We start from the raw sequence: 23,858 nt of genomic DNA, 5'->3' as shown, positions 1-23,858 counted from the left end.
GCAATTTGTGATGATAGAAATTATTGTAGAATAGAGAGATAGATAGCTAGAGAGATAGATGCTTTTTTCAATATGAGATGTTTACTATTTGCATGTTAGGCTTCTTTGTGTGTCTTCAGTGATTTATCTGTTTTATGTATTTGCTGTAGATGGATGGTTAATTTTGCACCGATTGCTTGTCAATAGGCTCGACCTGACATTTATTCAGTAGATTGATTTATAAGTGCATTAGATTGGTGCCACTTACTGTCGTGTCTGCATTGTGTTGCTCAACTTTGCCTCTCTTGGTTATAGAATAATGTGCATCAGTACCACTTCGCTGGCCATTTCCACAAGAAACAATTCTAATTAATTTTTTGTAGTGCAACATAGTGTAGAAGAAGAATGTAGTGCCGGATTGAAGCATTTTTCAAACATTTTAGCTCTTATTTATCTTTGTAGCCTTTAAAACAGACAGAACAGCAATTTGACCACTTTGATCAGTTCTTTGCATTTTAACTTTTTCTTGTAGTTTCATCCATTTTTTACTTTTCAAGTAATTGTAGTTCTTTTCCTTCACAGCTGCTGTGACAGAGGAAAGTCTGGTTTCTGTTTTCAGTTTTAAAAGGTAAGAACCAAATCTAATGTAAATACTGTTCATTGTTATTGAAAATTGTCATGAAGAATTTACAAATCTGAAAGTAGATTATTGACTAAATTAATTTAGTTTTTCTTTCACATGCAGCTTCTTGTGTTGTTATGTTTGTAGCGAGCCACCAGATGGCACCACAGACTGTCAGACGATCTGTGATGACTGTAGAAATGATCCTGCTTGGAGAAACAGACAACTGTCACACATGAAGGTAAAACCAATAATATCCATAATCTCACAATATTCTTTAAAATGTAATTTCTTTACCAGAAAAAAACACAAGTGGAAACACTTCTTTCTTCCAGGACATCCATAGAACGACCCGAACATTCAGAACAGCAGCTCTTGTTTATTTTCTTCAAACTTGATCAGTTTAGCATTTGAACTTTTTCTTGTGGTTTTGTCAGTTTTTTTCTCTTTCGCCTTTTTAGTAATTGTGTTTCTTTTTTCTTCACAGCTGCTGTGACAAAGGAGAAACTCTGGTTTCAGTTTAAAAAGGTAAGAAGTGAATATATTGTGAATAGTGTTGATTGTCATTGAAAATACTTTATTTTGTTGTTAAGAATTAAAAAATGTGAAAGTACGTAATTGGCTAAATTCCTGTCGTTTTTCTTTGTCCTGCAGCTTCTTGTGTTGTTATGTTTGTAACGAGCCACCAGGACTGTGTCTCCTCCTTGTGGCACAATCATGTCACTGCATTTATTGACCCGTTTCCACATTTATTTTGGAGGAAACTTTGTTTTTTGTTTTTAAATATAATGTAAATTGTTATTGGAAATCCTCTATTTTGACTTTAGGAATTAAATAATGTGAAAGTAAACTATATAATTGACTGAATTCATTATTTCTTGGTCCTGCAGCTTCTTGTGTTGTTGTGTTTGTAAGGAGCCACCAGGTGGCGCCACAGAAGATGTGTTTCTGAAAGTGTTGTTTGTGTCCAGGTTGATGGCGCCACCATGTGGTGTGACGGTGGAGCAGCAAACAACGTCCAGCCTTCCCTCCAGAGTGGAACATGTGGTGATGAACTGCAGTCTTCTGTCTTGACTCCTCCCACTGTTCCACTTCCCTCCAGAGGGCGAGTGGAACAGTGGGAGGAGTCAAGACAGAAGACTGCAGTTCATGACCACACCCACTGAAGAGCTGCACTTTTTGGGGGTTAATTTAATAAAAAAAATTCATAACTTTGTTCAGCATAACCCTCTGTCCTCCCTGGGGAAGGGCTGGACGGGAACCGCCACACCCACCGAAGTGTTTTGCCAGCCCTTCCCCCTCCACCTGCCTGCCTCCATCTCTCCTCCCTCCCTACCCCCCCATAGAAGACTTTTCCCACCCTGCCCCCCCCAACCTGACCCTCCTGACCTCAGCCTGTAGTCTGAACCCCGCTAGTGAAGTGAACTGGTGTGAGGAGGACTTGAACCTCCGTCAGTCTGCAGCACCAAAGCGTGTCTGACAGACTGAACCACTGCACCACCATGTGTTCTGCTTCTCCTGCTTCTTCTTCAGCTTCTGTCTCTACTTTTTTTTTTTTAGCCTTGTTTGTGGCGAATGTAAGGATAAATGGAACCCGAGCAGAATGTCCAGTGTGGCTGGTTGGCTCAGTGAGGAGGACCAGTGCCTTGCATGTGGGAGACCTGGGTTCAAGTCCCAGTGAGGGTGAAACTCCAAGGAGACATAAAAGTTCCCGCAGGTGAGAAAGAGAGTTATATTAACTCTTAATTCAACTTATATGAAAAGTTTCAATAAAAGCCCCGGACCGGACAACTCCTAATCTCCCTACTCTTCTTTTCTTTTATTAGTCCCTCTTTCTTCCACCTTGACATTCCTACGGCTTATTTTTAGACTATTTTAGACTCCGCCTCTTCTTAATTATCAGTCCCTCCCTCAAGATTGAGTGTCCTTAACTTATACGATCTAAAGGGGACCTACCCCACCTCTCCTCAACACTTGATTTTGATGTCAAGGCTCTCTGTTCTCCTGACGGTTCCCTGACCAGGATTTGAACCTTGTCTAGTTGGTACCTAAGCACTCCACGTGCGAAGGTTTATCATGTGAGCTGTCCGGCCACCTGGGATGCTGCAGTCCTTCTCACCTTTATACTCACTGCTTCTACTGAAACACTCAAGCAATAAGTTAAAGAGACACAAGTCCTTGAGGAGGAATTGAACCAACATCTGCTGCACCAAGAGCAGCATTGTTCCTCACTGAGCTAAAGACCCTGAAGTCAAGTCTTGGACTCCTTCACCTTTATACTGACATGTATTGAAAACTGTTCTACAAAGAGACGAGAAGAATGAATTAAGTACAAGTTCCAATGTCAGATTCCACTTAATACACACTTTAATGGAGAAAGAAACACATAACATAGAACATATAGAAGTAAGGTCTCCACTGACCAGGACTAGAACCACCAACCTTCTACTCCAATGACAGTGGTTCTTCTCACTGAGCTAAACAACTTGGAGGTCTGGACCTCGACGGTTCAGCCTTTGTGCTCAAGGGTTGAAGAAACAAGACCAAACACCTTGGTGTGGAAGACTTCACCTTAACACACCTCACCTCACCCCCCCCCCACACCCCACCACCCCCCCGCCCACCTCACCTCACCTCACCTGTGTGGGGGTGGGGGGTGAGGTGGGGTATGGGGGGGAGGGGGGTGGGGTGGGTTGTGTCACCTCACCCCCCACACAGGTGAGGTGGGTGGGGGGGTGAGGTGAGGTGGGGTGTGGGGGGCTGAGGTGGGGTGTGTGGGGTGGGTTGTGTCACCTCACCCCCCACACAGGTGAGGTGAGGTGTGGTGAGGCACCTGTGGTGGGGTGGAGTAAGGTGTGGTGGGGTGCCTCACCACACCCCACCTATGGTTGCCTCACCTCGTTCCTTGGTCTTGTTTCCTCAACCCTTGAGCACAAAGGCTGAACCGTCGAGGTCCAGACCTCCAAGTTGTTTAGCTCAGTGAGAAGAACCACTGTCATTGGAGTAGAAGGTTGGTGGTTCTAGTCCTGGTCAGTGGAGACCTTACTTCTATATGTTCTATGTTATGTGTTTCTTTCTCCATTAAAGTGTGTATTAAGTGGAATCTGACATTGGAACTTGTACTTAATTCATTCTTCTCGTCTCTTTGTAGAACAGTTTTCAATACATGTCAGTATAAAGGTGAAGGAGTCCAAGACTTGACTTCAGGGTCTTTAGCTCAGTGAGGAACAATGCTGCTCTTGGTGCAGCAGATGTTGGTTCAATTCCTCCTCAAGGACTTGTGTCTCTTTAACTTATTGCTTGAGTGTTTCAGTAGAAGCAGTGAGTATAAAGGTGAGAAGGACTGCAGCATCCCAGGTGGCCGGACAGCTCACATGATAAACCTTCGCACGTGGAGTGCTTAGGTACCAACTAGACAAGGTTCAAATCCTGGTCAGGGAACCGTCAGGAGAACAGAGAGCCTTGACATCAAAATCAAGTGTTGAGGAGAGGCGGGGTAGGTCCCCTTTAGATCGTATAAGTTAAGGACACTCAATCTTGAGGGAGGGACTGATAATTAAGAAGAGGCGGAGTCTAAAATAGTCTAAAAATAAGCCGTAGGAATGTCAAGGTGGAAGAAAGAGGGACTAATAAAAGAAAAGAAGAGTAGGGAGATTAGGAGTTGTCCGGTCCGGGGCTTTTATTGAAACTTTTCATATAAGTTGAATTAAGAGTTAATATAACTCTCTTTCTCACCTGCGGGAACTTTTATGTCTGCTTGGAGTTTCACCCTCACTGGGACTTGAACCCAGGTCTCCCACATGCAAGGCACTGGTCCTCCTCACTGAGCCAACCAGCCACACTGGACATTCTGCTCGGGTTCCATTTATCCTTACATTCGCCACAAACAAGGCTAAAAAAAAAAAAGTAGAGACAGAAGCTGAAGAAGAAGCAGGAGAAGCAGAACACATGGTGGTGCAGTGGTTCAGTCTGTCAGACACGCTTTGGTGCTGCAGACTGACGGAGGTTCAAGTCCTCCTCACACCAGTTCACTTCACTAGCGGGGTTCAGACTACAGGCTGAGGTCAGGAGGGTCAGGTTGGGGGGGGCAGGGTGGGAAAAGTCTTCTATGGGGGGGTAGGGAGGGAGGAGAGATGGAGGCAGGCAGGTGGAGGGGGAAGGGCTGGCAAAACACTTCGGTGGGTGTGGCGGTTCCCGTCCAGCCCTTCCCCAGGGAGGACAGAGGGTTATGCTGAACAAAGTTATGAATTTTTTTTATTAAATTAACCCCCAAAAAGTGCAGCCCTTCAGTGGGTGTGGTCATGAACTGCAGTCTTCTGTCTTGACTCCTCCCACTGTTCCACTCGCCCTCTGGAGGGAAGTGGAACAGTGGGAGGAGTCAAGACAGAAGACTGCAGTTCATCACCACATGTTCCACTCTGGAGGGAAGGCTGGACGTTGTTTGCTGCTCCACCGTCACACCACATGGTGGCGCCATCAACCTGGACACAAGCAACACTTTCAGAAACACATCTTCTGTGGCGCCACCTGGTGGCTCCTTACAAACATAACAACACAAGAAGCTGCAGGACCAAGAAATAATGAATTCAGTCAATTATATAGTTTACTTTCACATTATTTAATTCCTAAAGTCAAAATAGAGGATTTCCAATAACAATTTACATTATATTTAAAAACAAAAAACAAAGTTTCCTCCAAAATAAATGTGGAAACGGGTCAATAAATGCAGTGACATGATTGTGCCACAAGGAGGAGACACAGTCCTGGTGGCTCGTTACAAACATAACAACACAAGAAGCTGCAGGACAAAGAAAAACGACAGGAATTTAGCCAATTACGTACTTTCACATTTTTTAATTCTTACCTTTTTAAACTGAAACCAGAGTTTCTCCTCTGTCACAGCAGCTGTGAAGAAAAAAGAAATACAATTACTAAAAAGGCGAAAGAGAAAAAAACTGACAAACCCACAAGAAAAAGTTCAAATGCTAAACTGATCAAATTGCTGTTCTGTTTGTTTTAAAGACTGCAAAGGAGAATTAATGCTGAAATGTTTTATGAATCCTTCAAGACTTTCAAAATAAAGGAAATAATTCAAATATGTTGGGAATAAGGATATTTTGTCTTCATTGATGCACCTTTTCTTTTGTTTTTGCTTTATTCTACATTTCCACATGTATTTATCAAGGTATCAAAGTATTAATTGATAAGTTTACCACATGTTTGTCTGCAGTTACATCATTCTGTCACAAGATGTTGAAAAACAAGATCAAAACACTTTAAAAAGGTAAAATGTGGAGTCTTGGTGTTGTACTTTGAAAAAGGAAGATCAATAGTTGCAGCCAATGATCTTTAACCTTGATTATTATCAAGGTCAACAAGTGAAACAATGAACCACTTGTTTCACACTTTAGGCTTGATTTTAGACTCATTTCACGCTTGTGAGTCGAGATTCACCTTCAAGTGTCACATTTAAAGTGTGAATGACGTCGATGCCTCCATCAGTGAGAATGTGAGAAGAAAAAGCTTATTTCCTTACTTCATTATTGACTTTGTAGGCTCAGCACTGATGGAGTGTCCAAGGTCGTCCATCAGGAGACGTTTCAGCAGCTGGAGGTTCAAAAAGAACAAAGACATTAGTTACAGCCTCAAATCTTCACCTTTCATATTGTCAAGTACAAGTAAACACAATGAAATACTTGTTTTAGACCAGCTGAAGGCTGATTTTACACTTTAGTCTCAGACTTGATTTAATATTAGTCCCAATTTTCTCTTATTTTGCCTTACGGTTTTTTTTCCAGACTAAATTTCCATCACCCTCCCAAACTTTGTCATTTTCACCTTACTAAGCCTTTTAATAGCCTTACCATCATTTCTGACCCATTTCCATCACTTTCCCAATTTTTCATATTTTCACTTATTTTGCCATACTTTCCCAATTTTTCATTTATTTTTGCTTTATTCTACATTTCCACATGTATTTATCAAGGTATCAAAGTACTAATTGATAAGTTTACCACATGTTTGTCTGCAGTTACATCATTCTGTCACAAGATGTTGAAAAACAAGACAAAAACACTTTAAAAAGGTCAAATGTGGAGTCTTGGTGTTGTACTTTGAAAAAGGAAGATCAATAGTTGCAGCCAATGATCTTTAACCTTGATTATTATCAAGGTCAACAAGTGAAACAATGAACCACTTGTTTCACACTTTAGGCTTGATTTTAGACTCATTTCACGCTTGTGAGTTGAGATTCACCTTCAAGTGTCACACTGTTTTACACTAGTTTCAGACTGGTTTCAGACTAGTTTTACACTAGTTTCAGACTGGTTTCAGGCTAGTTTTACACTAGTTTCAGACTGGTTTCAGACTAGTTTTACACTAGTTTCAGACTGGTTTCAGGCTAGTTTTACACTAGTTTCAGACTGGTTTCAGACTAGTTTTACACTAGTTTCAGACTGGTTTCAGGCTAGTTTTACACTAGTTTCAGACTGGTTTCAGGCTAGTTTTACACTAGTTTCAGACTAGTTTTACACTAGTTTCAGACTGGTTTCAGGCTAGTTTTACACTAGTTTCAGGCTAGTTTTACACTAGTTTCAGACTGGTTTCAGGCTAGTTTCAGACTGGTTTCAGACTAGTTTTACACTAGTTTCAGACTGGTTTCAGGCTAGTTTTACACTAGTTTCAGACTAGTTTTACACTAGTTTCAGACTGGTTTCAGGCTAGTTTTACACTAGTTTCAGACTAGTTTTACACTAGTTTCAGACTGGTTTCAGGCTAGTTTTACACTAGTTTCAGACTAGTTTTACACTAGTTTCAGACTGGTTTCAGGCTAGTTTTACACTAGTTTCAGGCTAGTTTTACACTAGTTTCAGACTGGTTTCAGGCTAGTTTCAGACTGGTTTCAGACTAGTTTTACACTAGTTTCAGACTGGTTTCAGGCTAGTTTTGCACTAGTTTCAGACTAGTTTTACACTAGTTTCAGACTGGTTTCAGGCTAGTTTTACACTAGTTTCAGACTAGTTTTACACTAGTTTCAGACTGGTTTCAGGCTAGTTTTACACTAGTTTCAGACTAGTTTTACACTAGTTTCAGACTGGTTTCAGGCTAGTTTTACACTAGTTTCAGACTAGTTTTACACTAGTTTCAGGCTAGTTTCAGACTAGTTTTACACTAGTTTCAGACTGGTTTCAGGCTAGTTTTACACTAGTTTCAGACTAGTTTTACACTAGTTTCAGACTGGTTTCAGGCTAGTTTTACACTAGTTTCAGACTGGTTTCAGGCTAGTTTTACACTAGTTTCAGACTAGTTTTACACTAGTTTCAGACTGGTTTCAGACTAGTTTTACACTAGTTTCAGACTAGTTTTACACTAGTTTCAGACTGGTTTCAGGCTAGTTTTACACTAGTTTCAGACTAGTTTTACACTAGTTTCAGACTGGTTTCAGGCTAGTTTTACACTAGTTTCAGACTAGTTTTACACTAGTTTCAGACTGGTTTCAGACTAGTTTTAGAGTGGAGACAGAGACACTGTTTGACACATGCAGTCATACACCTTATTTAGGAACAGACTAACGCTAATCTTTTGGTGTTTACACGTGTGGAACCTGGTGTTTGAGAGGTTATGGACGTTGGGAGTTTGTGGTTTGTCGTCAGGTCTCCCCCGTTGGGTGGAGTTGGAACGCGCTGGTTCACAACTAGAGTTACAAACCATGTGTCGCTGCTTCTGACTGCATGTGATGACACTCTGGACATGAAGTGAGGTATCCACTACTCTCCATTTCATTTTCAGCCTGAACTTTGACAAAAACGCCAAACACTCACCTCACACACTTCCTGCTCTGCTCCGGGCTGTTCCGGAAGGGGGCGGGGCTACAGGAAGTATTTACCTGAGGGGACATGGAGCAGTCCACTGTCTGTAGAGGGGGGTTGCTTATATATTTGGTTCTATATATATATATATATATATTGCCAGGACTATTGCAGGGTTAAAATAAGTTATCTATGTTTTTCTACTCAATATTGTAGTGTATGTTTTATTATATCGAGTTACATTCTGAATGTTTGGTGAATATTAATCTAGTTTTTCAAACATCCCCCCCCCCCCCCCCCCCCCCCCGGGGTTTTAGCTCAACCTGTCCTGTCCTGATTGGTCTGACCTGCAGGTGCAGAGGTTCTTCTCTTCTATCCTCTCGTGACACACAAAACCAGGAAGAAGTCCCATTTTAGATTCTAATCATCTTTGTAGAGCAAAGTAGTGCAAGTGTGTTCTGTTGTTGCAATTCCTACATCTGTCCACAAGACGGCTTGAAAACAGGAAGAGCTGTACATTGAGAATAGAAGTTTGCCCTCTGGTGGTCAAAAGTATTAACTACTACCACTGTGAACTTAAAAAAAACATTGAAATGAAAATTCTTCGATTAAATTTCGATTCTGCTTTGTGTCGCTGGTCCATCAACATTTTGCAATAAATTTTCAATTGTTTAGCGAAGCTAATGAGCCACTTACTCTCCTGACTGCTGCTTTAAACAGCTCTGATGAGGCCTTGTTATTGATGAGTCGACCTCTGGTGGCCATAAGTAGGAACTACAACCAAAAAAGTAAATATTAAACGTTTGTATTCCAGTGCTGAGGAGTTGAGGGGTGAAGCAAGATCTATAAAGAGGAGGAATAGGTAGTGACCCTATTAAAGTACACACAATTAATTAAAATATACCACATGCACAAACTTCCTCCATCAATCTGAGTTTACTTTTCTTAATGGAAAATCCATAAATCGTAAAAATTACCATAGGCAACTTCAGAATGTCTTTTTTTTTATTTTGAAAAAGAAATGCTTTAAGTCACTTGTAGCTTTGCCTGAAACACAATCACCTCCCATTTTGAATGTTTTTTTCTTTTATTCCTTTTTAGAAATCAGAATGGTATACTATGCATGCAATACCGCATTAGCCGCTTTCGGTTCTTCATCTTCCACAGAAGGAAAAAAAAAGAAAAGAAAAAAGAAAAAGATCAACACAAAAACTCTCTTAAGTCCAGATGAAGCTGCTGGGAAACGGATGTTTGGAGAAGCCACAGCATGAAGCGATGTACACAGTTTGCGGTTGCATAGTACAGTACATGGAGTTCCTCATTTTAAAACAGCATGCCGTTTTTGTATTGCACATCACTGAAACTTTGTATGACTGGACCTCGAAGTCGTCCCAAGTGTCCCACGCAGGTTGTCGTCTCATTTCAGCACATGTATACAGCAAAAAGCATCTCTCAAAGACGTTATGTACATTTATTTATTATAAAAATAATCGCCAGCAAATATTCATCTCGGACTTTTCTACTGGAATAAACGTTTGTTCTTTTGCTTCTTTCATATTTTACCAAAGGAAAACAAAATAACCTCCCAACAAGTTTAGTATTTTGTGGTCAATCAGTGAAAAAATAAAACCAGTGATGCATTTAGTTGTATTTTTTTGGTGTCGTTTTTGTTTTGAGACAAAACAAAAGTGAAAATAAAAAGCCAGGACGGAGAGATTTTGTGAGCGTGCCGTTATTTGTCGTCTCCTCGAATTTCACCATTTAAACTAAGCAGACGTTGTTTTGGGGGCGTTTCCGGAGAGGGCGCCGTGACGCGCTGGTCTGGAAATCCCGTGTGATTGTCTCAAGCAGCCCAGCTCAACATTGGTTGGTTCGACTTTGAATGGCAAATGGCTCCAAGCTCCATCAACCAATGGGATCTTTTTTCCTTTTTAATCTGATGCTATGGGGCACAATGAGACAGACAAGCTGCTTGTAAACAGGAACATTACACACTTCTGCTTTTCCTAATTTAGAGTCAAGTGAAGAAAAGAAGAGTAAAAAGGACTCGTTGTGGAAGTAACCTGTGCCCTTCTGTCCAGATTCACATTGTCGGAATATTTACTCCTTGTTTTTTTTGCTTCATTAGTTTGTGCTATACACAATTTCCTAAAAGAACTCTTTACTTAAAACAGATAAAAAGAAGACTAGTGGAGCATCTGTCCAGCTGCAATCATCACTGAAAGGGAATCATATGAAAAGAGTTGTTAAACTTCAATCTTCCTTTTGGACGATTGGAGCGAGAAAGTGACGGAAAATGTTATATATCTACTTATGTTAGAGCAAACTGAACATCTTTTTATGCCACTTTTAGGAATAGAAATGCTGGAATCTAACATATGCTGCCATCTAGTGGCGACTGCGTGCATTACACAGATAAAAGGTGGACATTAAAAATGCTTTTTTATCTCCAAATCTCGTTAAAAATCTTATTGTGGAAACAGGAACTTTGTATTGCTGTGACTTTATTTCTCTTAAACTCGCCTAAAGAATAGAAAGCGATATCAAATCAATACAACTGAGTGAAGTAGTGAAGAACAAATACTCGCCTCCTCTGCCACACGGTGACGCAGAATTTGGAATTTGACTTTTGCGTGAGGTGAATGCTCCACTTGCACTCCTTCAGGTTTGCTCTGGGGGGTATTTCAGTGAGGACCGCAGCGTGAAACAAACGGGTCGCGTGCGCTAACTCATGTGAACGAGGCTTAAATTAAAAAAACAAAAACATCACTAGCAACCGCAGCAGCTCTCCACGTCCATGTGAAGCACCATGTGGGTTCAGTAAACTCCTGTTTGAGGGTTCCGACTGCTTCAAATGATGCACAGAAACTTTGATCACTACAATGGCGCCACTTTTACGTCATGCAATCCACTGAAACGCTCTCTACCGAAATCTCAGTGTTCTGGTTGAGTTACAAGCCTCAGGGAATTCACTGGTTTCTTTCCTTTCTATTGTTTTTTTTTTGTTTTTTTCAATACCTTTTTTTTTTTGTTTTTATTTTTTGGGAGAAAGGCGCCCCGTACTTCTACAAACATCAAGTTGATTACAGTAGGGATCTACTTTACGTTTGGAGGGAACATGCTCTGCAGTCAGGACAACATGCCAGCTACACAGAGGATGAACATGATGCAACCGATCCTGCCATTTATCCGTTTTAACCCCCGAAGAACAAGCAACAGGAACCAAAGGCATGACTGACCGGCAACCACCCGTCGTTTGACTTTAATGCTAATAAATGCAAAACAACCTGTAGCTTCAGCAGCGGATGCTTTTTTTTTTTTTTTTTTCTTTTTTAAATCGAACAAATAAGTTATAAAACAAAGTTTCCGGTTCAGTCCTTTTTTCTTTTTTTCTTTTTTTTTTTCCTGGCAGGGTTGAAAACATCCGGCAGAACCTGCTTCAGGAGGTTCTCACAGCATCTCAACACCAAATGCATCTCGAGTCGTATTTTAATATTTTACACTAATCTATCAGACGGCCACAGCTATTGCCTCCTCTAACTCTCTAAGTGCAGCGTTGCCTTCGTCCCGACACTGTAACTGAGCTCTGACCCCCCCCCCCCCCCCCCCCAACGACTCCATCGCAGGGTGGGAAGGGAAGGGGGGGGGGATCCGCCCAAATCAAAACACGATGCTACGGAAAAGCTGGCCTTGCTCAAAGTGACTTTCGAAATAGCAAAATAGTTTAGGGAATGTGAAGCACCAGTTTTTCAAAACTAGCAGCCAGGTCATCGTCTGCACGCGCCGTCCCTCCACAACTAGGTGAGTTAGAAAAGTGGACCTCCTTTATCTACACCTCGTCCGGGGGGGGGGGGGGGGGGGGTCTGGTACAAAAACATGGGTGAGGAGGATGATCATCTATCAGCATGCAATTAGCTAAATGGTGAGAGGATCTATACAGGGCCCAGGACTGGGGGGGAAGAGGGGGGGGGGGGGGGGGGGTGTCAGCAGTCTGTGTGCAGTGGATGGACTCCACCTCCACCTCCACCTCCACCGGGTGTGTTGAAGCCCACACATCAACACCGTCTGACCACAGCCAACGTCAGCCGTCGGACCCCCCCACCCCTCAAAGAAGAAAAAAAAACAAAATTGCAGGTCCAGGTAAGACGAATCAAAGGATTTCATTTTACAGGAGTAACATCCTGAACCTCCAAACTACGGTTGGGGGCGGGCCGGCTGGGAACGCAAGAGATACCTGAACGTGAGCGCGTGGGACTCGGGAAAAGAAAAAAAAAAAGACTAAAGGAAATCAAAAGCGGTACAATTTGGACCCTCCTGGCTCTATTGCAGCGTTGGTTTACTTTGGGTGGACCTCGGGGCCGTCGGCGCCCCCGGCGCGGGCCGAGGCGGCGCTCAGAGTCGGTGTCGGGAGTCATGGCTGTAGCTGCCCGGCGAGCTGCGGTTGCGGTGTGGCTTGTATGCATCCTGATAGGGGTCCGGGTAGTCCTGGTAGGGGTCCTGCTGCTCTCGGCTGTGCTGCGAGCCCGAAGACATGCGGTTGCGTCCCTTGTGCGCCCGCTCGTTGTGGTAGTTCTCGTCCGACGTCATCAGGTTGCGCCGCTCGTTGGGGGTGGAGTGGTCCCCCGTGTGGTTGCTCTGCCGCATCCTTTGGCTCTGCTGATCACACAAACACAGCGACGCCGTTTACCAACGCGAGTGCGTCGCGAGCGAGGGGGGAAAAAACAACAACAAACGACAACAGCAACAACACAATCTCTGCAGAGAAACGAGCGGGTGTGGGCGGGGCGGAGGCCAACCTGCAGTCCAGAGATGCTGGTGGGGTACGGGGTCAGCGTGGTGGGGCCCAGGTTGCGTCCCATCAGGGGGTTGAGGGGCGTCGCCATGGAGGTGTGGGTGGCTTTCCAGTAGGCCTCCAGGTACTCGGCGAGATGCTCGCAGGCGTCCTCCAGCTGGTTCTCGTCCAGAATGATGTCGAACATTTCCTGTGGGCGGCGGGATGGTGGGAGGGAGGAGAGTCAGGGCGGAGCTCACGGCGTCCACACCGTGGAAAAGCGCCGACGCCGCAGCGGGTTCCCCCGTCCGACACACTCAGAACGACGCTCCCCACACTGGGAATCACTCACCGGGGGACACTGGGCCAGTTTGTCCGCGGCCACCAGCTGGACGTTCAGGTGTTTGCTCTGGGACTTCCCTCTGGACTTCACGAGCCTCTGCAGGACCTGGGCGGCAGTGTGAGAGCTCATGAGACCCAGACCGAGGTCACCCAGGACGACACGTCACCACGGCGACTCAGCGTGCACACGAGTCAAGAGATTGAGTTCCTCCAACACGCACTGACCTGGTTTCATATTAAATCTTAAACATGATTTTTGCAATTAAAAGTTTGCAAACTTGGAGGGATCACAACCCTCAGCTGACTGCGACGTGAACATATTCTTCTTTTCTTTTTTTGTGTGAAAAAATGCGTGCAAGCCGTCAGAGAGCGCGTACCTTGGGCGAGGAGACTTTGACGTGCACGATGATGGGCGCCAGGGAGGTCTTGAGCAGCTGGGCCGGGTGGTTGATGGTGTCGGCGTCCAGGATGACCAGCTGCAGGGAGCGGGCCAACTCGAAGATCCTCTCGATCTCACTCTGCACCTCGGCTGACGGCGGCGGACACAAAGTCCAGGTTGGACACGCGGCGCTCACACGGAACCGGCATTTTGGGAGAGTAAGCGACGTTTCTCACCGAGACTGGAGCGAGTGTTGGAGCGTTCGATGATGGCTCGCTTGCTGGGGTTGTTGAGGACGGAGCGTTTGGCGAGGGATATGTCTGCGGTCACTCGGGTTATGGATATTCTGCAAAAAGGGTAAAGACTCGATGAGGGTTAGGGTTAGCCCCTAACCCCTAACCCAAAGCCGTGTCCATTTTGTCCTCGTATCTTGGGCTCCATCAGCTGGAGAACCTGTACCTCTGGTTCTGGTATTCTTGAATTCCTGGAGTGTAAAATCTAAAAAAAAAAAAAAAAAAAAAGCCCTGACGCTCTGGGGTGAATAGCCTCCGTCTTACCTGCCGTCAAATCTGTGCTTGAGGAAGTCGAATAGTGCTTTCTGCATCATGTCCGTTACCTGCGTGGAGAAGGAGCAAAGTGGGAAGAAGACAAAGAATTAAACTGCAACGTGAATTCTCTGAAAACATATTAGCCGAATTCTCCCGTTTTTAAAACAGGTTTTGTTGTTGTTACTCAGATGAATATAGGAGAAAAATCCAGCAGTGACACTGAAACTCAACGTGAGGACGGTTTAGAACTGCAACGGCAGTGGAGATTTACTCACACTGTGAACAGATTGCTAATCTGTCAAGTGTGGGTTATTTTTTTCTCCTGCTGCATGCTGGGATATCCTGACTCCAGTCATCAGGCAAATCCAGGGGGGAAAAAACGTGACAGATGGTATTTTCTCCTGCTGCTATTAAAAAAAAAAAAACCCTCAACCTCCTGATGTCTGGAGGTCCGGAGGTCTGTTGGCGTCTCACCTCGTAACCCTTCAGCGAGGGTCCCACCAGCACCACGGGCCTCATGGAGGGAACCACATCGTACGGGGGGATGTGCTCCGTCTGCAGGCGCAAAGAAGCAGCGGCGGACTCGTCACACACACACAAAGCCGGAGTCACTCCACAGAAAACACAGTTGAGACGGGAAGCAGTCAAGACTGTCGCGGCGGCCACACGAGCTCGATGACACGCCCAGGCTCGCGGCGAATGATAAGTTCAGTGGTCCAAATGCAATGAAGACGGAATCTTTATCCACGTGAGACCTCCCCCTCCCCAACGCCACGTCTCTCCGCGTCTCTCAGCGGCTGCGCTCATTGCATTGTGACCGGCGACTGAAGGTCTTATCATTCGCTGCACACAGATGGATGGATATGACGGGCTGCTCCACACACACACACGTCTGAGTAAAAGTCTAACGCAGTGCGGCGTCGCACCAGCACACACACGACTAAATGCCAAAGCCGAGACACTCGGGGAAACCAGTCCGTTTACAGACACAAACCTCTCATCCAGCTTCGCTTTACTTCTTTTCCTGAATGTAACGATCAAATATGGCTGAAGGGAGTTTTAACTAAATGAATCAGTATTTGAGCTCGACATGAGATGCAGCCTTCACATCGTCTGTGTGTTTGTATGAATAGTGAAAACAGGTTTTAAAGCAGTGTGAAGTTTATTATCATTTGATCTAATTTCACAAAGGTCGCTCTTCCGGGATTCAAACCGGGGTCTGGATTTAACCGCGACAGCACTTTGGCATCCCAGGAATGGCGGTGGTTTGGGCTGCGTATACTTCAGCGGGGCTAAAGTATGGGATGGCGTGAGGCTGGGCCGTCCTCCGCGAGCTCACTGGTCATGATGGCGGCAGGTGAATGAGAGAGTTTTTACCGTCACCAACTTACCACTTTCTGTTTCTGCTTTCCTGTGGGAGGGGAGAGAAGACAGTGAGAGGGCCCGTCAGTGGCTGCTGCTTCGAGAGGCGTCGCCGCTCACACACACACACACACACACACACACACACACACACACACACACACACACACACACACACACACACACACACACACACACACACACACACACACACACACACACACACACACACACACACACACACACTCACACACTGCTCGGCACAACAAATCAAACCTATCAAGGATAAACCCGGACGACTTAAAACACGTGTCCTAAGGTTATATTCACAAAGTCACATGAGTGCAGTTCAGAGGGGGGGGTCATAGTCTTGTCGGTGGTAAGCCCCCAGTCTCAGAGCGCCTGCAGTCCTCAACTGGAGGAAGAGGAGGATCATGGGAAAATGTACCAACAACTCTACGCAGTGAACTTAAGCTCTATGCAGAGACATGGGAAGGCTTTGGAGATCTTATGGTCTCTATGCTGAGGTGGCTCGGGAAGCTGGGCGCTAAGCTACCGACGGCCCCCTCCCCCCCGTCCGGCGCGCTCACCTGCCGAGGAGATGAGCGGGCGGATAGAGGCCGAGACCTCATCCTCTACACTGGAAGAAGAATTCCCTCCAGACTTACTGGAAAAGACAAGGGATAAAAAAAAAAAAGAAAAGAAAAAGGAAAAAAAAGACAGAAAAACATTGGTGGTATTAATGCAGAAAACCACCAAAAATAAAGATTGAAATAAATCAGACACTCTTGTTCAACAGCCAAAAATGTAACTTGAAAAGTGTGAAAGTCGTCTTTGTTGTGTGTTTATTGTTATACTTCATGTGTACAGCTAAGAAATACTTTGATGTCATTTGTTTTTATTCATCCCTCCACTAAAAGATGAAAATTTCACCTTTGTTGCGTCACACATTTAAGAGGCTTCGTGCACAAATTATCTCACAAAAAACATCTTTCAGGTCGACTGAGTCGCACGTTCAAGCGTGACCTCTGAAAACATGGCTGCCGCTGTGAAAGAGGGAGGAGTTAAGACTTGTTAGAGGTCTGAGTGGAGAGGCTTTAGGGCCCTCGGATTGCTACTTACTGGTCCTGTACACGGGGACTTTCTCTCTACCTGGACCTCCTTAAATCAGCTTTAATGCTCTGGTTGCACGGCTGTTCTGCTCCTGACATCTCTAGAAAACCTGTGAACACTTCAACCTTTGTCGCCGCGCTGCACCGTAACGTCGCCGCCTCTTAAAGACGGACCAAAGAAGCATTATTTGCTTTAACCCAGATTGAGTTGAATTTGCATTTGTACCAGTAAACAAAACAAAACAACTTAAATAAGGAGTTAAGTGTTTGTAAAAAGCCCGTGTCTGCCGCCACCCGTTAGTGGAGTAAATAGGCATGAGTCACACGCAGACCTGAGTCTCAAAATAAATATTTAAAAAATGTAATTAAATACCACACGCAGATGCTGAAAGCAGTATGTTTGTGGAGAAAGAGTTGGATTTTACACATCAAACACAAGATGAGCTCGGATGTGAACAAAACTCATATAAATAATCACCAACCTGCATGAAAAGTGACGTATAAATTAAGTTTATGCAATTATTTTACTGGATTCATTAATTTCTTGTGGTTAGGAATTGCTCTTAAGTTGAATAGAATTAAAAATATATTTGCTCACATGCAACGTAAACGACGGACGGCGACATTACGTCCAAATAACACAGGATGTCCTCAGAGTTAAAGATTTGGATTTAAAGTTCCAGAGGGAACGGGAGAGTTAAAATGACCTCTCACAGAGTCCCGTGTTATTGAATGGAGTGTGTTTTTCTGTATTGTCTTACCCTTGGACTCGTCCTCTCTTTTGCTCCTGCTGCAGCCGGATGTTCTCCAGCTTGAGCGGGCTGGGGATGAAGCCGATCTCGCAGCCCTCCTTCACCAGCCGGCCGATCCACCAGTCATTGTTGAACTTCTGGAGACACGCACAACGAAGGAATTTCAGCAAATCCAAACGAGCAGACGGATTAAAGAAAATTGAAAGAAAAGAAGAAGAAGGTGGGAGTCGTCAGCAGCCGCCACCTCTTTTATATGGAGGAAGTCCTTGGCGTCGAAGGAGATGGCGGTGGCGGGCACGGGCACGTCCTCGTCCAACGCGCCGCAGTAGCTCACATTGGTCCTCACAGCGAAGGCCACAGGTTTAGTCTGCCAGACAAACACGGGATTACGTAACTCTTGGACCAGGTTAAAGGTGCGATATGAAAGATTTTAATCATTCCGCTGCTGTCCAGCAGAGGGCAGTGTTGAGAAGACGTCCTAACATTACTTTAAGAGTTTTCCCTCTTCTTCTTCTTGTTATGGCTGCAGGTTTATTTGTCTATAAGGTACACGTGGCCCACCTTGGCTCTCTCCAGCTGGACGGTGGCCTGCTGCTCCCTCTCCTGGCGGCTCTGTCCCGGTCCCTGGCTCTGGCCGGGGCTCTGGCTCTGGACCTGGGCCTGCACCTCCCGCTCCTCCTCCAGAGAGACATCCGAGTCTGATGGTCTGCTAGTGTACGAATCAGCTGAGCCCTGCGGACACACATCACGCCAGCGGTCAGTCAAACAGGACGCGGCGAGTGGACAGATGTACTCAAATGACCTAAATCGTAGGAGTCCGGAGAAAAGCTCCGCGCCGTCGCCCTCGTCTCGAAACCAGGACGGCGGCTCGGAGCTGCTCGGCTTAATGAGGCTAGACAATTCTTGACGGGATCGCTCGGTGAAATTCTGCGCTTTACGTCCGGCAGGGCCGAGTCCAGAGTGCAGGTCTGGCCCTGCCGGTGCAGAACAGGTGAAATGGATGATCCAGGATAGAGGCGACTGCCAGCAGCAGAGTTTCCAGCCGTCAGCAGTCTGTGCCGTCGTGCACGTTCAGTACAGCCACCGGTACGACCCCCGCTCCCCGGAACCGGAGGAAAACACACCCCATGCCTCACTGGCCTTCATTGTTTCAAGAAATGACTCCAGCGGCCTGGTTTTGTCCCCGACATGGATGGAAACGCATCAAAGTTTGTGTCTAAACTCCAGATGCTGAGTAACAATAACATATTCCCCCAGTTTATTAGACCCATGCTGACATAAGTCACATAGATATTGAAAATGTTCCATCATATTTGTGTCAGACACTCACAATCTGAATTCCCCCTTTATTCATGTTCCGTCACAGCAGAGAGAGAGAGAACGCCAATCCCATCAGAAAGAGCATCACAGGTTTACGCCACTTTATATTTCTCACACTTTTCTTGTTCCCATTTGATGCTTTTAATGAGAAAAGTCTTTCTCGATTGATCAGCGACTGTTGTAACAGTTCCTCTTCCAGCGTCTTCATGAAACACTTGATGGTTTTATTTGACTTTAGCTGTGCTGCTGCTGCTGATTCTCTCATTGTCTTGTGGTCTTTGCCGACTGTCAGGGATTTTTTATCACTCCGGCGCCTGGAGACATGCTACGCTTGCAGCACTTCATGAATCCCATTAATGCAACGTCTCTTTCTGCACCCAGCACTTCCTTCCGCTGTGTTAATCTAAACAATCAGCCTCTGATGATGATTCAATTAAGGAGTGCCATTAGTCTCCACAAGATCAATCAAGTTGGTCATCACAGCTAAGCACTTCTTGAGATTTTTTTTTTTTTTTTTTAAAGACAAAGCCTGACTTCAGCAGAGACTTCAGCACGATTTCCAGGAATCCATCAAACGCATCACGTTTCTCCTGCTCAGGCCTCCGAGAACCGTTGTATAATGTGGAAAGTAACCATGCTGATGTCATTTGGATGTCACCGGGGTCAAGGTCTAATGAAAGAAAGAAAAAAAGAGACTCTGCCGCTTCAGTTTTGAGCAGGAAGCCGTCACGCTGGCACCCGAAGCGTCTCCTCACGTCAGACCGGAGCCGGAGCCGAGGAGTCGCCTCTTCTCGTGCATCGTGCGGACCTGAAGGTGCACTGTAGCATCCCAGCCATTATCCAATGGAGTAGCTTCAGCATGTGACTCATCAACATCAGAATCCACTTAATGACATCACGATGCATGTTTCTGCGAGCCCCCGTCAGAGCCCGCACGCCACGCAGTCGCAGGGTCACATCAGTTTAAAAAAAACACCAAAAAAACCGTGAAGATTTATCGTGTCGGGCCTTGAAGAGGGGGGGGGGGGGGGGGGGGGGGGGGGGGGGCAATTAGCATCTTCCCATCTTTGACTTCATGTCTTGGAGGTACAGGGAAGTGATAAATGGCTCCTCCTGATGTCCCTCCTTTTGCAGCCACACACACGGAGCCAAGAAAATATGAAAAATACATTTTAAAAAATAAATAAAAACCACTCATGGTTGTGTGGATGTGACACATCTGAAGCCATCTGCTTGATGTGCACTCTCTTCTTCACACACCCAACCCCCGTGCAGCCAAGCAAAGACCCACGATCACGCTACACTGTACCGCTGGCAAACCCATCAAAGGCCTCCTATAGATATATATATATAAATGTGTGTGTGTGTGTGTGTGCGTGTGTGTCTGTGTGTGTGTGTGTGTGTGTGTGTGTGGTGAGATGAGATGTGTCCTCCAATAAACACAAAAGCGACATCCAAACACTCACCGCCTCCGAGTCTTCAAATCCATGCAGGTACAAATTGTCATACATGGAGGTTTGATATTCCAACGAGCGCCTCTAGAAGAATGAGGGGAAAAATGAGAGTGGAGGCGGAGGAGGAGGAGGAGGAGGCGGAGGAAGGAGGGGGTACCAGAGAAAAAAGAATGGATGTGGAAGAGAGGGGGGGGGGGGGGGGGAGGATGACGACAATCCCTTCTCCACGGCAGAGAGGAATAATTAAAAAAAAAAAAAAAAAATCTCCCCTCCCCTCCGTTGGATCACGCCTGGTCCTCTGGAGGCCCGTCGCTTGATGGATGCGGCTTCTCCCTGATCCCACAGTGCCGCTGCCCGGCTCACATTATAGGATGGAGAGGCTCTCCCTGAAGGTAGCCCGATCCTGGCATTTCATTTCGTCAGGCACACACACACACTCACACACACAGATATATGCATGTACACGGCGAGCAGCAGCAGAGGCGGCAGCAGCAGCAGTGGATCCTTCCTCAATATCCAAGCCTGATGACACAGCCTGTGTGCTGCGAGGTGATTGGCTGGCCGGCTCTCCACTCAGCTTGGATGAGCGCTTCCCTTGATTTCCTTTCCCTTTTTTTTTTTAGTGCGGGGAGGCAGCGGGGGCGGGGGATGGAGGAGTAAAAGAGGGGAGCAGCATCCTCCATTTCCCTGTTACCTCTCATCCTCACTCTGCTCTTTTTTCCCTCCAGAGGAAACAAACATCGATCTGATTCTAAGGAGCTGCATTGGGGGGGAAACAAACCGGCTCAATGAAAAAATAGAGACTGAAAAGGCTGATGTTTTAGATAATACTGCAAGATTTCTTTTGGCTAAGAGGATTAAAAGATATCGTGTTCTGAGGTTTAAACTGTAGATTTCAGAAATTAAAGGCGTAAATGTATATTTTACAAGGGCAAAACATGAAATTTGGTCAGTTTGTATCATAAATTCGTGGATGTTTGAGGGATAAAGTGTACTTTGGTGAGTTTGATGGATAAATATGAGTCCACGGGCAGATTCATGTGTGGATTGTAAAAATGTTCCTGTTTTCCAGGTAAGTTGTGGATTTTAGTGATAAATTATTACTTAAGAGAAATAAAGCAAGAAATGAGCATCTGACACATCCATGAGTGTTTCTCTTCTTCTGACCACACAGGCATTAATTTTATTTCATTTTTTCACCAGAATAAACAACCTGCCTTTCTTTTGCAGTGAAGAGAATTTGAATGTTAATAAACGGTATTATACTTGTGTTATCGGTGTTTTAATAGCGGGTCTTCTCCATGGTTCCTCACATTGCGGCTGTTTGGCGACCCCTGCTGTCTAAATGGGGAACTTCAACTTTATTGAGCACCAGTGACGTTTACACACATTTTGTACACTGGATTTCATTGGGGGGGGGGCTCGTCAGATAAGGAAAAATTTACACACTGATAAACAACTTTAAGGCTCCTTTAACATTCTGTTTTTGTAAAAAGCAAAGTGACGCAACACGAACAGTAATCAAACACTGTGGAAGTGAAGCCTTTAATAACCCTTTGAGGAAACTCCTTGACTTGGCAGCGGAGAACTTCCTGTCTGCGTTCTGGTGGTTTACCTGTCGCAGGATGAAGCTGGTGGACGTGGTGCTGCCATCCGACCTCTTGAGGCGGCTCCTCCTGGAGTACGTTCCTCGGTTCACCTGCGAGACAGGGAGTCTCGTCACTTTTCTACTTTTTCAGACGTGTCAAATGTTGCAATGAGGTCAACTTTACCCACCTAAAAATATAAAAGCCCCAGAAAGCATGTGATGAGCGTAACGCCACCTGCACTGCATGTTTCTGTGTTTTACACCCTCTTTCTCTTCCCGAAAATCCAAATATACCATCAGAGGTTGTCTCCGGGGGGCGAAATTAATTATCTGCCCCATTTCTGTTCCAGTCTCCAGAGTTAATGACAATGTCACCGTTAAAAAAAAAGCCAGAGCCTACTTCCCTGAATTCATAAAACCGGGCCATTAATCTGGGTCACCATCTTCCTCCTGCAGCTCAGAGCCAGAAAGTAATGAAGGATGAAGATACCAGACTATGAATATCCCGCTATTAATAGTCCCACTATTCAAGATGCTCAAAAATCTATTTGATCACATTATAGCATTTTTGTTTTACATTCACAAGTCTGGCAATAAACCAGCATGTTTATTTGTCAAAAAGGGCAAAACAAAAAAAAAGTGTTATAAATTCCTGAAGTGTTAAAACAACCAAAATAAATCCAGATTTTAATGAAATCTGATGAAAAGCAATGGAAACTCTGGACACATAAGATGTATGAAGATCCTTTCCTGATTGATTTGGTTTCTTAAAACAACTTTTATAGGCTTCTAATTAATTTTTCTTTAACTTTGCTTGTATTATGTTGTTCATTAATATGTGAACATGTTGTTTTTCCTGCTAATTTTATCTGACATGTATTTTGTGTTTTTTTTTCTTCAAGATGTGTTTAAAAATCGGATACGAGCTCATTTTTGTACATCATGTCAAAGTTTATCAATTAAAACAATTTACACGGCTGCAGTAAAGTGAGTTGATGGATTGTTCCTCACTAATAGACGGACGAGATCAGGGGGTCCTACCTGGAAGATGGGCGCCTGGATACCCTCCCCGATCTTGTTGCGGATGTAGATGTGCCGGGACATTTCTGCCAGCACATCGGTCCAGAGGGCCGGCTGCTCCGGTCCGGTCCAGTGGAGCGGCGGCGGCGGGTTGCGGGCTGCGTGCTCCAGCTTCCCGCCACACAGGTACACATGAGCGCCGCGTGCGTCCGCCGCGAGGACAGGTGCGTCAGACACACCGCAGCGTGGACACGCGCCACTCCAAACCAGATGGACGCGACTATTATCGGCACGGAGGAGGAGGAGGAGGAGGAGGAGGAGGGGGTGTGGCCACCACGCACCCTGTGGAGAACCTGCGGGGGGGAGTTTATACTTAAACCCCCACATGGAGGGAATGAATGCGATATTGTTCTGAAATAAATTCAAAGAAAATGGCTCAGGTGTTCAAACAGAACTTATTATCACAACCTGCAGAGTTCCCCCTCCCCCACACCACCTGCAACCTAAAGATCCCATTATATCATTTATTATGATAAAAATACATGCAAAAAAAGGCAATAAATTACATTCTTATATGCTGCGAGTAACATGTTTTTCGTTTGAACTTATATTATATTATTCATATTACAATAATTTAGACTGAAAGATAAAGCTGTAAAGCTTTATGTTTTATTAATATTTTGATCATTACATTCTGAAGCCCCCCCCCTCCCCTTAGCGACGGCACTGCACGCTAACCCCAATGTCTCTGTTTAGTTTTTTTAATATGAGGCATTGGAAAATACAATAAAAATGAAGACT

General features: G+C 45.0%; 1 protein-coding gene across 2 annotated transcripts; it reads right to left on the bottom strand.

Moving 5' to 3' along the window:
• Nucleotides 1-12,462: 12,462 nt before the first annotated feature.
• On the bottom strand, nucleotides 12,463-23,141 carry LOC308147725 (voltage-dependent L-type calcium channel subunit beta-4-like; the record flags this gene model as incomplete). 2 transcript variants are annotated; one of them, XM_080520040.1, is made up of 14 exons in its annotated part: nucleotides 12,463-13,062; nucleotides 13,206-13,391; nucleotides 13,533-13,628; nucleotides 13,900-14,051; nucleotides 14,138-14,247; nucleotides 14,459-14,517; nucleotides 14,924-15,004; nucleotides 15,841-15,860; nucleotides 16,402-16,478; nucleotides 17,685-17,812; nucleotides 17,920-18,042; nucleotides 18,237-18,407; nucleotides 22,065-22,148; nucleotides 23,079-23,141. In XM_080520040.1, the coding sequence occupies 14 exons, from the start codon at nucleotides 23,139-23,141 to the stop codon at nucleotides 12,802-12,804; spliced, it is 1,611 nt and encodes a 536-aa protein (XP_080376166.1). In that variant the 3' UTR covers nucleotides 12,463-12,801. The 2 variants fall into 2 exon arrangements, with proteins under 2 accessions (XP_080376166.1, XP_080376167.1); XM_080520041.1 differs by lacking the exons at nucleotides 22,065-22,148; nucleotides 23,079-23,141 and adding an exon at nucleotides 20,462-20,506.
• Nucleotides 23,142-23,858: the final 717 nt, after the last annotated feature.

This window comes from Blennius ocellaris (genome assembly GCF_963422515.1).
Source record: "Blennius ocellaris genome assembly, chromosome: 24".
Taxonomy (NCBI): domain Eukaryota; kingdom Metazoa; phylum Chordata; class Actinopteri; order Blenniiformes; family Blenniidae; genus Blennius; species Blennius ocellaris.
This window is presented reverse-complemented; position numbering and strand designations above follow the sequence as displayed.